Source organism: Lissotriton vulgaris, chromosome 12 (genome assembly GCF_964263255.1).
Source record: "Lissotriton vulgaris chromosome 12, aLisVul1.2, whole genome shotgun sequence".
NCBI lineage: Eukaryota > Metazoa > Chordata > Amphibia > Caudata > Salamandridae > Lissotriton > Lissotriton vulgaris.
The window spans coordinates 143,319,648-143,336,332 of NC_141700.1; the positions used below are offsets into that span (position 1 = coordinate 143,319,648).

At 41.5% G+C, this 16,685-nt stretch overlaps 1 protein-coding gene across 2 annotated transcripts in view; it reads left to right on the forward strand.

The window, feature by feature from the left end:
• Positions 1 to 16,685, forward strand: part of LOC147673695 (sodium/potassium-transporting ATPase subunit alpha-2) — a 393,987-nt gene that overhangs the window by 305,993 nt on the left and 71,309 nt on the right. For both annotated transcript variants that reach the window (XM_086947613.1, XM_086947614.1), the window contains exons 14-15: positions 11,697 to 11,833; positions 16,117 to 16,267. In XM_086947613.1, coding sequence (XP_086803739.1) covers positions 11,697 to 11,833; positions 16,117 to 16,267 — 288 coding nt within the window. The remainder of the gene's footprint in view (positions 1 to 11,696; positions 11,834 to 16,116; positions 16,268 to 16,685) is intronic.

Genomic DNA, 16,685 nt, shown 5'->3' on the forward strand with positions numbered 1-16,685 from the left:
GCAGAAACTGAACATCAAAACAAAAAGTGTTTTTGAAGAATCCATGTCACAATTCAAGGTTCCTAAGCCTCTGGGTGTCAAAATGGCAATGAAAGATGTAGCACTTTCAAACACTCACAAAACGCCACACATGAGGTGAAGAATGACATCAGTATGAGGGATGAGGAGTGCAAATTACAAATCTTGAGACAGAGGAGCTAGAATACAATATACATGAAGATGAGGAGATACTATGCAGGACAATGAGGCAGACTTACCACAGAAGAAGGTGGAAATGTATTTGTTGTATGGACCTTTGAGCTCACGCTTGAGCATTTGCACCCTGTGTTGTTTTGTGAGTGGAAACTCACAACTGTGAGAGTCCAAGGCATTGTTAGAAAATGAACATTCCAGACCAATTCCACCTTATGACATATCCATGTACCATTGAGTAATGAACATGGCAGTCAATGCTTTTGAGGTTCATATGAGGTTCATTGAGAGGACACATAATTCCTGTTATAGACACTGAGCCCTGTATACAGGAAAAATAATTCTTACCCATCTCACCAGCATCCTACTAAAGGCAATGGAAGTTTTCCAATAGGTCAGCAACCTTTATAGAATTGACTACTATGATAGAAAAGGAGTATAGAATGAATCAATGTGTGAGTAGTATGGGTAGTGTAGAGCAACGGGATTCCTAGTTCTATGCATTGCCTAGTTTTTTCTCCAATGCTTGAGATTGTTGTTTGTTTCTTGCATTCAGTGTCTTCATGTGAAGCCATGTTTTGTAATATTTACACAGAATAGGCACTTTATTAATGTGCCACAGAGAGACCTTCTACTTCAAATTGTTTGCCAGCTTCATGGCCCTGTAGCCATCTGCTGAAAGCTTTACTACCTGTAGGCCCTCTAACTGAGTTATTGACCCGAGCCGCAGAGAAGGCGTATCATGTGGAAGAGTACATTCAGAGACAGGGTGGCCATAATGCTATTAGAGCATTTCAAACATTCAGCAGAGATTGTTCTAAATTAAACAGGGAGAAACAGAAAAGCCAGAGCTTGGAGTGTTGCTGCAGAAGGTCTTTCCCAGGGGTTGTTGGCCCTCTTCACACTCATAGAGTGCTCCACATTCCGACCATCTATTTTGGAAGGTGAATGTCCATGTCATAACCCTCTTACCTTCTTTACTCACTTGCTAGATGTTTACATTTTTTTGTCTCTCCTCGAGAGGCTTTGGGTTTACGCCAGGCAATGCTTTGGTAGAACAAACGTAACAATCAATCAATCAATTAATCAACCTTTATTATTTAGATCTCTACAGAGGTCAGCAAATCATCATTATCATCATTACAATTATAAGCAATACTGAAACCCCATATCACATACGATGAAACTTGAGAAAACTTTGATGTGAGAACTATATTCTTTGCAAGCTTTGAGCATGGCAATCAAAAATAATGTTATTAAAACCTTAAATTCTGCTCATGCATAGAGTGGAAGTGTGTCCCATACATGCTAGCTCAGCCCAAGCCCAGGAAAAAACAAACTCTTAAAGGCAGGGTATTTTTCTTGATTAATAAGAACATTCAGCAAACCTTGTGATGGAAGAACAATTCAATCTAGGATTGCAATTTTTTAGCTCAATCAGATTCCATATTTTGTTTTGGATTAACTGAATGAGAGTGTTGCGGTGGAAAGATACACCTTTACATCAAACAGAGTAATAGATGCCAGGCGCAACTGATATTTTTGGAATTACCTTCACCTCACAATCTACAAAGGAACATTCAAAATAGAACACATACAAATGCAGTTACATCATAGACATCCCTTTCCATTCCTCCATGAATAAAAAGAAACTAAGGGGCCGATTACAATGTCGGGCCTGAAAGCCTCCTCCTGACAATCAGATTCTCCTCGAATGTGTCAGAGCCCTCCAGACTGACTCAGTCGGTTTACCATCTGCCCGACCCATTACGATGTTTATGATCGGAAGCTAAAGTGCGCGTCATTCAGAATTTGTTCCAACCTGCTCTCGGAGTATTTATGTCAGTCGGAACTTCATTGTACACCCCACGGACAGAATTTCTGACCTCAGGATTACGATGTCAGTTTCCAAAAGCCTTTCCGTGTTGGCTTGTCCAACATGAATAGGCTGTCAGAAAGTGACTTTGGGAGCGCCTGACAGGGCCCCTTCATCCTGCGGCTTCCAGTTGGGGGCTGAAGGGGTCCATAAGTGACCCACTTGTAAAACCCTGCACTGTGTGGCAGGCTCCATGGGGTGCCTGCGACAGGGTGCAGGGTTTTCCGCACACCCTCATTTCCCCGTAGGAGCCTGTGTTACAGCCGGTTGTCCGGCGGAACATAAACTCCCATAGGAACAATGGGAATCCGACCGAACAGTGCTTGGTCTCATCATAATCGGGCGGGTGGAACCGCCGACCGCAAGTTGGTTGGTCCCGAGACGGTGTCTTGTGGGACATCGTAATGAGCCCCTAATACGGAAGAGAAAAAAAAACAAAAGCACAATATACCAAAAGAACAGCAAATACATTGGTATCCGAAAAGAAGGTGGTAATGAGCCCAAAAACCAAGGTCTGACATAGTCCTCAAGATAGGTAGGTGGTCTCCGAACTACTGATTGGTCTTGAACCACCAACCCCACTAACTGAGTCAATACCTGAGCCACAACCAGTACCATTGATTTCCTCATCCCCCATAAACATCATTCCCAAACATCCCTCATCCTCTTTCCTCACACATTCTCCCCCTCTTTCTGATATAACACTACATTCCTGAAATTCCACCTCTCACCATTTTCAAAAATCACAAAAAATTTTCCCACCCTGGCAATTTGAAAAGGGCCTTTGTACTTGGAAAGTCTAATTGCAATCCTCCACAACTTTATTTTGAACCAATCACCTTCACCAAATTTGATTTTCTCTTCTCCCCTGGATCTTACCACTCCTTGCCCTACATTCTTGACCCAGTTCAGTACAGTTCGACGATTGTCATAAAAGCATTTAATACATGAAATTCATTATAGTGTTAAAAGATTTAAAAAACAGAGACTTAAAATTCATTTTAACTATATACATCACAATTCATAGGTATTAAAGTGCATAATTTTCCATCAGATTTTTGATCTTAGTCAAAAAAGAAAAGGGATTACCTCTCCAACAAATTGCTTCTGATTGCCCATGCCCAACCTAGGAACTTTGCCACAGCTTTATACACTGGGGGATTACTGCTGGTGCGAATTATTCTAGTGGCTACCATACCACTCCTGGTGCCCAGTCACTTGCACATTGGGCGTAGCCATACCCGCCGGGGTACTGCATACACAGGACACCCGTATAACATGTGATTGATTGTTTCCAGAGGTGCCGGGCAACCAGGACAGGCAACCTTTCCGCCCCCTGACCATCTGGATGTGAGTGCTCTAACTGGTAGACTGCCAATTCTGAGTTGAAAATAGAGCTTTCTATCCAGAGGTTTGGTGATGTCATCCCAAAAGGCTTCAAGGCTAACCACATCTTTAAAATCCAGAAAGGTCCCAGTCAGTGAAAGTGGGGCAGTATTCCTGAAAGCTTTTGAGGCCTCAACTTCCCAGTGCAAGCCCCTAAGAGCCTTCTTTGGGGGAAACCTAGCATTGGTAGGGTCTTCCCATAGCTCTTTTAAGCCTAGCTCAGCAAGAATCCCACCAACTCTAGTTAACCACTCGATTTTGTGAAAAGTATCACTCTTGGTTATGTCCAAGAGCCCAGCAGCAAATAAGCTCAATTCTGGAGTTGACCACAGCCGCCTCCAGTATAAAATTGGGCGATTTGAGGCAATCAGAGCGATTGGTCTCATTCCCAAGTCATAAAAGAGAGGGCTCATAGGGGTGCTCTGGGGAAGTTTAATAAGGCTTCTTAGGAACCTGTTTTCAGAAACAGTCATTCTCCCTAGGTTCTCAAACCCCCAGATCTCAACACCATAGAGGGCAGAGATAACCACTTTTCCATTATAGACTGAGAGAGTGGGAGCAATTGGTTTTGTGAGAGTCCTAGCATGTTCCTGGCTCAATGCTCCGGCAAGCTGGCGATGCTTGAGCGTCGCCATCTCAACCTGCTTGTCCCAGCATGGATCATGTTAGATGCTTACTCCCAGATAGCTGAATACTTGGACCTCCTCAAGAGGCAATTGATTCATAGTTATGTTACCCTTAATAGATTTGTGTTTATTAAAAGCCATACATTTAGATTTTAAAACATTCACTTCCAAACCTCGACCCATTCCTCCAGCCAGGCTGGAACCAATTTAGTACCTGGCAAATGCCCTCGCATCTCTTGAAAAGTAATTTTCTGTCTAACACTGTGGGTGGTTGTGCAATATGCCCACACCATACTGGTCATCAATTTTCTTACATCTCAGTGGTCCGTGAGAGCCAGCTGTATGGTACCCTTCACCAATCTGTTGACCCTTTCTACCAAACCATTTATCTGGGGATTACATAATGAGGTGCACAAATGTCTTATTCCACATTGTTTCACAAAATTCATCATTTGTATGAGGTTAATTGTGAACCATTATCCATTATCAACACCATGGAAACACCTTCTCCCTCAAAAATCTTCTCCAGCACTGAAATAGTGTTTTTTGTGGTGACATCTCTAGAAACTTTTACAATAATCCGCTTGGAATATAAATCAACAACAATCACTGCAATCCTCAACTCCCCAGACAATTCCACCATGGGACCATTGAAATCTAAACAGACAGTATGCCAAGGCCTACCAGGATCTTCAATGTGCCCTCCTTCACTTGTGTACCCCACTCACACCCTTTTCTTGCTCTCCTTACATATACAATACTTCACCCACCTTTTGCCGTGATTCTCAATACCAGGTCTCCAAAATTCCCCCTTAAGTCTCGTACTAGTCAAACCTTGTGTCAAATTGCCCTCATCCGCCTAGTCAAACAACCTATGCCTCAAACCTACGGGAGGAACAAAATGATCTCCCCTCATAATGACATTTTGACCACACACCAACAACTCATCAAAGACTTTAAAGTGCGGTTATGCTGATTGTGACAGCATACTCTGTCCTGCTGCACCATGCTGAATCAAATTACAAACCTTTGCACAGGTGCCACCCCACCCTCTGACTCAAAACTCTTCACCGCCACACCATCCGCTGTTTCCCAGGTCAGTGGTACTCTAGGTAGACAATATTGCCTGTAATTTTCTCCATCACTGCACGAATTCCACTGTATAAATATATTCTTGGAGTCTAGCTGCTAACCTAGTCAACCTAGCTGACTCCTTAACTGCTCCTCCAGATGACAAGATCTTAATCAGAGGATTGTGATCAGTACGCATTATAAAAGACAAACCACTTAAATACACCAAAAATACTCAACACCCCAAGTAGCAGCCAAGGTCTCCCATTCCATCACTGAGTAGTTCCTTTCTGCCTGCATGAGGGTGCCTGAAGCAAGCACAACAATCTTCTCTTTTCTCCCATGCAACTGATACAGCACTATACCCCAATCCTGTCACACTTGCATCCACCGTGAGTACTGTTTTTAACTTGTTAAACAAGGATAAGATTCCTGCTTTTCAAATTTCTATTTTGATGTTGTCAAAACACACATGCTGTTCCTTTCCCCACACAAACGTCTCCCCTTTATGTAGGATTTTCCTCCAATTATCCGTCTTATTTGCAAAACTGTCCACAAATTTGGCATAGTACTCTGAGTCCTAAAACGATCTTAATTGATCCTTTCCGGTAGTAGCAGGTGCCATTCCTATCGCATCCAATAGGGATCCCTCGGGTTTGACCCCACCATTGGATATGGTATACCCTAGATGCTCTAGCTGTTCACTCAAGAATGTGCACTTTAATCTAAGGTCAATCCACAATCCCCCAACTTTTTCAAAACCATCCTCAAGGTGATGTTATGTTGCTTCTTTGTATCACCCATAACCAAAATGTCATCCTGAAAATAGATTATATTTTCCACACCCTCAAAGATTTTTGTCATCATTCATTGGAACACTCTTGCAGCCGACGCTAAGTCGCATGGCATGCAGGGGAATTGATACACACCCTCCATTGTAATAAAAGCTGTCAAGGCTTTGTACTCATCATATAATCTGATTTGATAGTATAAGCACTTCTCAAATCCAAATTTGAGAAGTACCTACCATCCTTTAACATAGACAAGCGTTTGTTGATATTTGGGAGACGAATGCTATCAGTCATAATTCCCTGGTTAAGGGAAGGGATCTAAGATCTACACAGAATCATTAGCGGCCATCAGTTTTTTGGGTGATAACCACAGTAGATATTTATTGTAAATCTTCTACTGGTTCCATAATGCCTTCTTTAAGTGAGTCACGCAACACAAATGTTTGACACCAGCCCTCACCGAAAGTGGTACCCTCCTGAGTTTATGCTGCACAGGTTCAGCGTCCTCCTTCAGCATGATTTTATTCACATACCCCTTCAAACATCCAAGGGATTTTCAAAAACACCTTCTCTGCACCATCTTGCACATCTCTCAAATGTACTTCCTCCACAATCATTATCTGGTTAGTTGCTCTAGGAATGATTATTATATTTAGATCAAACTGGTGCATCCACCCTCAAATTGGAGCACACTCCACAGAAACAAACACTTTGGGGCTGATTAGGATGGAGGATTTTCCGCGTCCTCCGGGCCGGCGAAAGCCACCGCCGGCCCAGAGGATGCGGAAAATCCTCTGCGGACCCCCAAAGACCCACCGCCACATTAGGATGGCTGGTGGGTCCTGGTTTCAGTCCGCCGCTTTTCCGCCGCGGTTGACTTACAACCACGGCGGAAAAGCTGTAACATGGCTGGCGGTGTCTAGCAGACATATTAGGATAGAGTAAAAGAGATGCTTTTCCACTGCGGCTTTTCCGCAGTGGAAAAGCATACGGAAATTGACTTCGGGGGCCCGTTGCGGGCCCCCTGGGTGAAGGGGCGGTGGGGGTGCACATGGGGGGGTACCCATGGAACCCCCCTGCATTTGTATGCAGAAATCGGCAGGCACCGCGCAGTGCCTGACGCTTTCTGCATACAAATGCAATGTATGCATTTTTAACATTGCGGCGGGTGCAGCTTGAAGCTGCACCCACCGCAATGTTAAAGATAGAGGATGTGACCGCCATCCTGGTGGTCACATCCTGATCTGCACGGAGGGAACGCCGCTGCCCATGCGGACGTTCCCTCCTACTCTGGGGTCGCGGACGGACTCAAGTCCGTCCTCGATCCTAATGAGCCCCTTTGTCTTTCGTGCATCGCGTTCCATATTGTATGTTTTCCTCCATGTATCCCACAATATCATTGGGTTCCCCCTGATACACTCTAGGAGTGATGTCTCTAGGAAACAATTTCACATCATCCCACTGCGCCCTGAACAACTTCTCGTGAATGATGGTATACATTGATCCTGAATCAACCATATGTTCTACCTCCCTCTCACACACTCTAAACCTAGCTACAGGTTTTGACTTTCTCCTCTTATCACATGAACAGATGCATAAATTCTCTCTCTCTGTGCTATCATCTACAACTAGAACTCTGTCTCATAATTGATATCACTTGCTTCCTCTGGAATTCCCATTCTTGATTTATTTTCCTTACCCCATGTGTTGGTTCCATTACATATGCACACATAATGACCTCTGCGGCCACATCTCCTGCATTCATTATTGACAGCAAAACACCATTTTGAGTCTAAGGTATGATACTGCCATACTGAGTGCATTCTTTCACTTTTCCTTTAACGGTGGGCACTGTTACCCACATCCCTTCTTTTTTTCACAACACAAACATCCCCTTCACTGTTTTGATTTTCCTCTTTTGTAATGGAAACATCACCCCTTTTTATGTAGCTCCTTCATCCATCTTTGAGACTCCTCAATAACTTTCGCCATTTCTATCGCCTTGATAAGGGACGGATCTTTTACTGTCCATAGCCTCTCCTGGATTTTCTTGTCTTTACAATGAACAATGAGCTGGTCACGATTCAACTTATCTGTCATAACACCAAAGCAACACTTTATATAAAGCTCTCTGATCCTCGCTACAAATTCATGAATGGATTCTTGTTCTACCTGAGGCTGTGTCTGAAATGTATACCATAGCATGACTAAATTGAGTTATTTTGCGAACGTAGTTTCAAGCTGTTTAATTGCCTCGGTACACACATCAGCTATGGGCTGACCATTGAGACCCAAGGCCACAGGCAAATACTTCAAAACCCTTTGGCCCTCATTACCTTATGCACTCAACAATAATGTCTTCTTCCTTGCCGGCGAGAAATCCTGGCCATCCCATACTGTGATATTTCTCCAACATTTAAACCCAATCCTCCTAAAGTATTCGCTGAGGCACCGGTTGAGATAAAAAGAATGGCAGAGTTATAATGTTACTTTGAGCAGCCATCCCCACATTATGCTCACATCCAACTACTAGATCGGAATTTGAACAAGAAATTCCTTCAAACATGGAGAAGGGCAAGAAATAATGGATCCCACAATGCAGTAATCAACCTCCCAAAGACACAACTATGTACCATAAGTACAAAAGTATTCCCAACAAAGTTTCAGGGGTGCAGATCACCACTTACTTGGCAGCACATTTTTTTAAATTTGAGCTCTTAAAGTACTTCAGGTGTGCATATCATCATTAATAGTGCCTGCACAACTCTCCAAATCTTGTCCGTGGCCGACAACAGCTTCCTCCGTTGCTGCAACTCCCTTTGTGCACTGTTGAAAAGGTATGTAAATCACTGTAAATAGTGCCTGCACAGCACTCCAAGCTTTATCTTTGTCCTCAACAGCTCTTTCCTCATGTGACACGTGCATCAAACTGTCTGCATTTCTCCAATTTCACCAAATAAATGTCCTGCCTGGCACAAAATTGCATCACACAAAGCGGGATGCGCTGTGTTTCGGTGACATGCCCGCTGTGTACTAGGGTGCACTTCTTCTGTGGCGCTACATTCTTCTTCAGTGACTCATTCCTCTCCTCACTTCGTGTGCCTTGGACTCTGGTGCTCCCCCAGACAAGGTCTTGTGCCAAAGTGAAAGTGCTTTAGAAGCCACCTCAACAGTGAGTGCTTAAACTTTCTCAAAGTACACGCCAAGGGTAGTCCATTCTCGTTTCCCCAATAGTGATTGTCTGTGACGATGATTAGCACAAACCTGTCACCACGGCAGTAGCTACCCAAATGCTACACCTCTCTAGCTGCTTGCAGTAGCAGCCCAAATAGCAGCAGGACCTTCCAGGTTGGGTCTTCCTCTACTCGTCTTAACTCCAAGTCATTGCCAAAATGTTACAGTGGAGAAATACATCAGTAAACCAGACAGAGTAATTCTTAAACAGGCTTCATTGGAAACACAACCTGGCATTTGTCCTCTCCAAGGTACCAGGCGCAAATTACACTCTTGGAATTCCCTTTGCCTCACAATCTACAAAGAAACATCCAAAATAGAACATATGCTAATGCATTTACATTATAACAGAGAGCAATAGTCTTTATCAAGTTTCATACTAACCTGGGAACTAATGTTTTCAGATTTGGTAGCAATTGACATCAAAACCAGCTCATGAAGGTAGCCTAAGAGACAAAAAAGTTGCAAATCATGAGAGAAGGTTTTTTGTCAAAGGACTTATATGACCCCTTCCACTCAAACTGGTCAGTATGCAACAGATCCCTCAGGGAGCCCTCCAGAAAGTGTTAAGTAAGCTAACATTACAAGTCAAAGGATCTGGGGTCTGGTACTGGATTAGAAAGAGAGTTTGGAAGATGCTATTGTAAGGCATTGCCTACTCTATAACTTGGTAGTAGGCTGATTAGGGTCCTGAAACCCGGTAGACTTGTAGTTTTGTGTGTTAGTTGTTTTGGAGGGGATGTAAATGTTGAAGCATTTATTGACATCAGTAAAGTAAATTATACAACAACAAAAGAAAACAATAATAGCAGAAATATAATTTAGAACACAATACAACAAACGTGCGAGAGCAAAAAAAAAAGGAACTCGGCAAAACAACCACAGCAGAACAGAACATAACAGCACAATGACAATGTACCGAGTGTCCCATACAATAACAGCACAATGCACCCCCATCATAAGTCTATAAAACACAGCAGAACACTGCAAAACAAAACAAAACAACAACTTAAACCAATCAACCACATAATCACAAGAATATCAAAAAGAAAAGGAAATCACAATGCAACACAAAAAATACATCACAAGAATAAAACAACATGCCACAACAGTAATACACCAGGACGTACACTGCAAAGTGATACAATAACATAACTGAACTTGACATGGCACAAATACAACATACAAAAGCAGGAGATAATCAGCTCACCACAATAGCAAAATACAACAGAGCATAACTATAGCATCCCACATCAGCACAAAAACCAAAATAAACATTATGCAAGAGAAAAACACTCCCAAAAGTAAACACATTAAAAGGCACAAAGTGAACAAAATAAAAAAAAAGTTGCCTTGTTGTACTGGAATGTTGCTTTGGATTGTGTTTTGTAATACATTGCTCTAGTGTTGGAATGCTCTTGTATTTTGTTGTATAGTGCCATTGTGTTGTGCTATTGGTATTTTGTTCTCTCATCATCTGTGTTTTAGATGATTATTGTTGTTCTGGTGTTACATTTATTTTCACTATTATTGAGTTGTGGTTTGGTTTTTGCATTGTTTGGTTGTGGTGATTGATTTGTTGGGTTGTGTTTTGTGGTGCTGTGGGGGTGGTGTGTTGTAATTTGTTAGGGTTACACATTGTGCTGTATCTATTTTGCTTAATTATGTTTGGTTGTTCTTTTATTGTGTATTTGAACTCATGTGATGTTTTGTTGTGGGTTTGTTATGTTTTTGTATTGTGTGATATTGCCACTGTATTACTTTGTTGTTGTGTTGTTGTTGTTGTAATGTGATGCTATTACACCTCATCTACAGTCTGAAAACTGAAAAAGTTGCAGTTAACCCATTTTAATTGTTCGGATAAGAACATTGATCAAAATGTAGTTTGTCGCTAGGCTGTATATTGTACTTGTAAAGACTAATAACCAGTGAAAGAAGAAATTACCAGCTTTTTAGAAGAATTACTTTTTGAGTTACGGAGTAGGTTGCTACATTGTGATGTATTGGTTTGTAGCACTGTAGTTACATTTTGAAATAGTGAATCTTTAGCATTTTAAGTCATGCTTTTTTTTATTATTCTGACTTTTATGGTATGGCCAAGCAACATAGACTGGTGTTTGGTTACTCGCTTGCCCTTTCTCAGTCAATAATGTAGTTCACTAACAAGCGGGGCCAACGATTGAATGAGCATGTCACTCGATTGAGCTAGTATGATCCACAGTTGTGTATAGAGTAAGAAGCTCACATATCTATTGCATGTTTAGTGCTTTCATAGCAAATGTACTATACTCTCACTCCAAAATGAAGTACCTAGTGGGTATTCAAGTCTTAGTGTGCTCTGTGCAAAATAGCAGGCAAACTGTATACATTTTATTAAACAATCAAAACAATCAACTCTAGTGAGTGATTGACTATATCTGGCAATTCCTATCATGCATCACTGAAGAATAATAGTTAAACTGCCTTTAGATGTCTGAACAGCATCTAGTTGCATTAATATTCTATTTTATTTATGTATAGGTAATCATGGTAACTGGTGATCACCCAATCACAGCCAAAGCTATTGCCAAAGGTGTGGGCATTATTTCCGAAGGAAATGAAACTGTGGAAGACATTGCTGCTCGTTTAAACATTCCTGTCAACCAGGTTAATCCCAGGTATGGACATTTCTACTCACAGTCTTGCCTTTTTTTCTTTAAGTTGCCTTGGACCAAATCTACTTTCTCTTCTAGCGGGAAACCAGGGGGAGCACAGAAAATGTGATTTGTGACCTAACGCCGTGAGACTATTAACACATGCAACATTTTAAAAAGATGTTGGGGCATATTACCAAGCAATAGCGATAATTATCGCTATTGCTTGGTTAGCGTGAAAAAATGATCGCCGAGCTGCGGCGATTTTTATCGCAAATGCGATAAAAATCGGCCGCAATGCATGAATATCGCTGAAAAGTCAGCGATATTCATGCATTAGCGAGCTAATGCTCTTAGCCATGTTATCCACCTCCCATTGGATAACATGGCTAAGAACTGCTCAGAGCAGGTGTTGGTAATAGGAGATAGCGATGTTAGCGACTGTTTCCAGTCGCTAACATCTCGGCACGCCCACTTTGCATGTCATTAGTGATAAATATCACTGACATGCAAAGTGGGGCCCAAGATGGTCGCTATCTCCTACTAGCTGTTGCTATCTGGTGTTAGTGACAGCTAGGTAAAAGGGAGATAATTTTATCTCCGCTTTCTTGGCTTTTAAAGCCAAAAAAGCGGAGATAAACCCCCTTGATAATATGCCCCGTTATTCGTAGTCCATGCTCTTTGCAAAAAATGCTTGTCTCCAAAAGAGATACATCTCTGTTTTTTCTTCCAATTGCTGTTCAACCACAACCATTCTTTCAAAGAAAACTGAAATCGATTGATATGTTTGGATCTACAAAATGGTATTAAGATTATGTGATATTATTCATTTGTCACAACTGCTTCCAATAAAGGGAGAACAATTAGCTAGGACATATATAAAGAGAGTGTGAAGAATAAAATAATTTACCCCATTAATGCTCTCCTTTTCTGCAGGCAAATGGAATTGTTGAAGGTGCTCATTAACTTTCCTCTTTAAAAGTTGCTTAAACATCATCCAGATTACTTTCTTGCAAAATGAGTCACCAAAGCCTTGTTAGTTTACACCCCCACTGAGCCCTCTTAGTGGAGACACAAATTGTGATTCTGTATTTGGATGGGGGTGTTTAGGTAGATAGCGAATCTGAAGGGGATGTGCTTTGCGACTAAATTATAATTGCAAAACATTCATAGTTTACCAACTCCTTGAAGGAGGCAGTAACTTATTCGCAAATGGGAATGAGTCCCTAAGGGACCCCTTCCCCTTTGAGAATGAAAAACAAATATTTTTAAGAGCAGTGTTTCCACAGACCACTGCCTACTCTTAAAAAATTAAAAGTGTTTTTTTTCTTTTTGAACGCATCCCATTTTCCTTTAAGCAAAATGGGCTGCATTTTAAAAAAAACAGATTGCTTTATTAAAAAGCAATCACAGACATGGTGGTCCGAAGACCTCAGGATGTCACCATCCTTCTGATGGGTGCGATTCCTAATGAGTCGCAAATTGTGACCTAACATGTTAATATGCGTGCGGTAAGTCTACTTGCAACCCACTAGGAATTGCTAATGAAACTCAAAAGAGTTTCATACATTATGAATACCGATTTCCTAATTGCGATTTGGAGAGAATCGCAATTAGGAAATCGTTGCAATTAGGAAATGGATATTTCAAATGTTAGTGCATCTGGCCCTTAGTGGTTTCAGAGATGCAGAGTGTCTTAGACAGTGCTGGCTGACTAAAGCACATTAAGTTTTAGCACAACTTAAAGGTCTATCCTGTACTGGGCATTATACAGTAAATCAATACAATTCTCTCTCTCTCTCTCTCTCTCTCTCTCTCTCTCTCTCTCTCTCTCTATATATATATATATATATATATATATATATATATATATATATATATATATATATACAAAAAATAAGGAGAGAGCGCTGGGTAGTTCTCAACTACCCAGAGTTCTCTCCTTTTTTGCATAATTTATGCGTCACTCTATGCCTTGAAGGGTTTTGTTTTGACTTATACTGGGTGCTCCCTTGTATCTGGACAAAGCTATACCTCTCTGAAGAGCTCTAATTAGAGCGAAATACTGTGTCAGGGGTTGCGTTTACTCATTTCAGGTTGGCTTGAGTTGGTATTTTACCAATTCAAAGCTGTAACATTGTGCCTGAAGAGATAAATGGCTTTTGTCATTTTACAGCTCGTCAAGGACAGCACTGTGCAAGTCCTATGCTTAAAGACTTTGCTGTAGAAATGGCAAAAGACTTTGTCCTTTTCTATCTCGGCGTGGATGGCAGTGTGCTAATCCTATGCTTAAAAACTTTGATAGAAAAACAGACATTTGAGGTGAGCAGATCCAGAGTGTCGCTGGTGTTGAGAGTGCTCTAACAGGAGCTGCTTTCCACCTAAACTAGGAGAATTACCCAGAGTTCTCTCCTTCTTTTTGCATAATTTATGCATCACTCTATGTGTGAAAGGGTTTTGATATATATATATATATATATATATATATATATATATATATATATATATATATATATATATATATTCAAAAATTCACTTGTTTAACTTCATATTTATGTCTATATCTCATTCACAGTTTGGTGAAATTGGTAGAAAAGTGTGGTAATTAAATAAATCTTTAGTGCAAATAGTATTATGGTGCAGTTTACCTTTTTGTAGCCCTGAAATGCTATTGAGTATCTCAAAGCACACGATGCCCCCGCGACCCCCCTTAACAAAGCTGTTTTGTTGTATTATTGACTTATCAATAATAAAATAGTTGGCCACTACTTTCAATCATGGGTATGTAACAGTGCTTAACTTCAGCCGGTTTTCAACGGGTCCTGCACAGGCACTTATTTAAGAGAGTCCACCACCAAGTTGCTCTGTCTGCCTGTTTTTAAGGAGAGCACATGAGGAACATATTTAACAATTCAATACAATTTGTAACAAAATATAATGCCATCTCATCCAATTCATTCTTAAAGTTTTGGGTGATGAGGAAAGGTCCTATCATTGAACTGGGGATGGCATTTGGAAGCATTGGCAGGGGCAGTGGGTGGTGTAGGCTGCAGTGACCTTGTGTGAAATACCTTAGGCCCTGGCATTTATTCGCTTTACGAATTAACCACTGGGTAAGAAGGACATTGATTAATGCAATAAAATAAATGAAGATGAACTTTTACATATGGTGAGAAATCGAAGTACCCGAGTACTGCCAATAACAATCAACACAGAGTGTTTCCACCCTTCATACTATTTCATAGTTCCCACAGTTAGACGACAAGAGGCAGATGTTTGTTGGGCAAAGCTTGTATTTGAGTCAGGAAAAACAGCTGTCTAACTGTGGTAACTATGAAATAATAGGAAGGGTGGAACCACTCTGGGGTCGATTCCAACTCGGAATCGAATCCCCATACGAATCTCCCTCGGAACCCGCTGTACGCGACATCTGTACAGTACGTGGCTGTTTTTTCCGACCCAGCAAGTACGATTCGTGTCTGGTACGCACCGTACGACCCTTTTTCTACGGGAGCTGAAAACAGCCATAAGAGCAGAGTTCGCCCCGAAACAGGTACGGAACGGCCCTCCCTGGGTACGGTGAGTACACCCCATGATCGCAGGGGTACGGTGCGTACCCCTGCGATCATGGGGTGTATGCACCGTACCCCTACGATCAATGGGTGTACGGACCGTACCCCATGTTCGCTGGGTGTACGGTGCATACACCCTGCGATCACAGGGGTGCGGTGCGTACACCCCATGATCGCAGGGGTACGCACCGTACCCCGCGATCATGGGGTGTACGGACCGTACGGTGTGTATGTCATTGTGTGCTTTTCCGTACAAATCGCCCTTACCTGACGTGGACTGTACAAATCGCGTCTATATACCACGGTCCGGATCGTACTCGTCGGGTCGAATGGCATGTTTACGATTCGTACGAAGAGAGCGCTGCGGATACGAATCGTACAGACGGTTTTTTTCCAGGATCGGAATTGACCCCTCTATATTGATTGTTATTGGGAGTGCTTGGGTACTTTGATCTCTCATATCAGCACAGAGTTTTTTGCCAAAGTGTAGTATGCATTTAGGGTAGTATAATGCATTTGTGCCGTATAGCACCACATTAAGAAGAGTGCTATCTACAAATACAGTGGCACATAACAAAAGAAGTGCAATCGACAAAACATCACTAGCCGTTCTATTTGTTTGTACTTTACATATGTGTCTAGGTTTAGTTTGATGCAGAGATTGTCAGAATACAGGTATTTATGGAGCAGATTTGTGGTACAACTAAATGCCTTTGTCTTTATTTTCTCCAACAGGGAAGCCAAAGCCTGTGTAGTTCATGGTTCAGACCTAAAAGACATAACTAATGAGCACCTGGACGACATCCTGAAATATCACACTGAAATTGTGTTCGCCCGCACTTCCCCACAGCAGAAGCTTATTATTGTTGAGGGGTGTCAGAGACAGGTATGGTGTGACTAACGACCCTTGTAATACAACAAAGCAAGCCAATGATGCAGTGATTACTTTGTATAGAAAATAAACATAACCGAAGAGTCCCCAAAGTTTTTCTTAATGCTTGCTCCCAAATGCTAGGGCTTCTGAAAACCATTGAATTGATTTCACCTCCTCCATCTTTCTTTTGCTGTCATCCACTTCTTTTCTATTTATCTCACTCTTTTTCAGTTCAAAATAATTTTATTAGGATATAAGGAGGTGTCAATACATAGAAAAAAAAATAAAAACATGTTGTCAAGAGTAAATAAAGCAAATTACAATTGTAGGATTGAGTCATAACAATGAAAAGGCAAGTATGAGAATTACAAGGCTATCAGATAAGTAACACAATGATGGGTAATGTTCATGATGGGGATGGCGAAAAGAG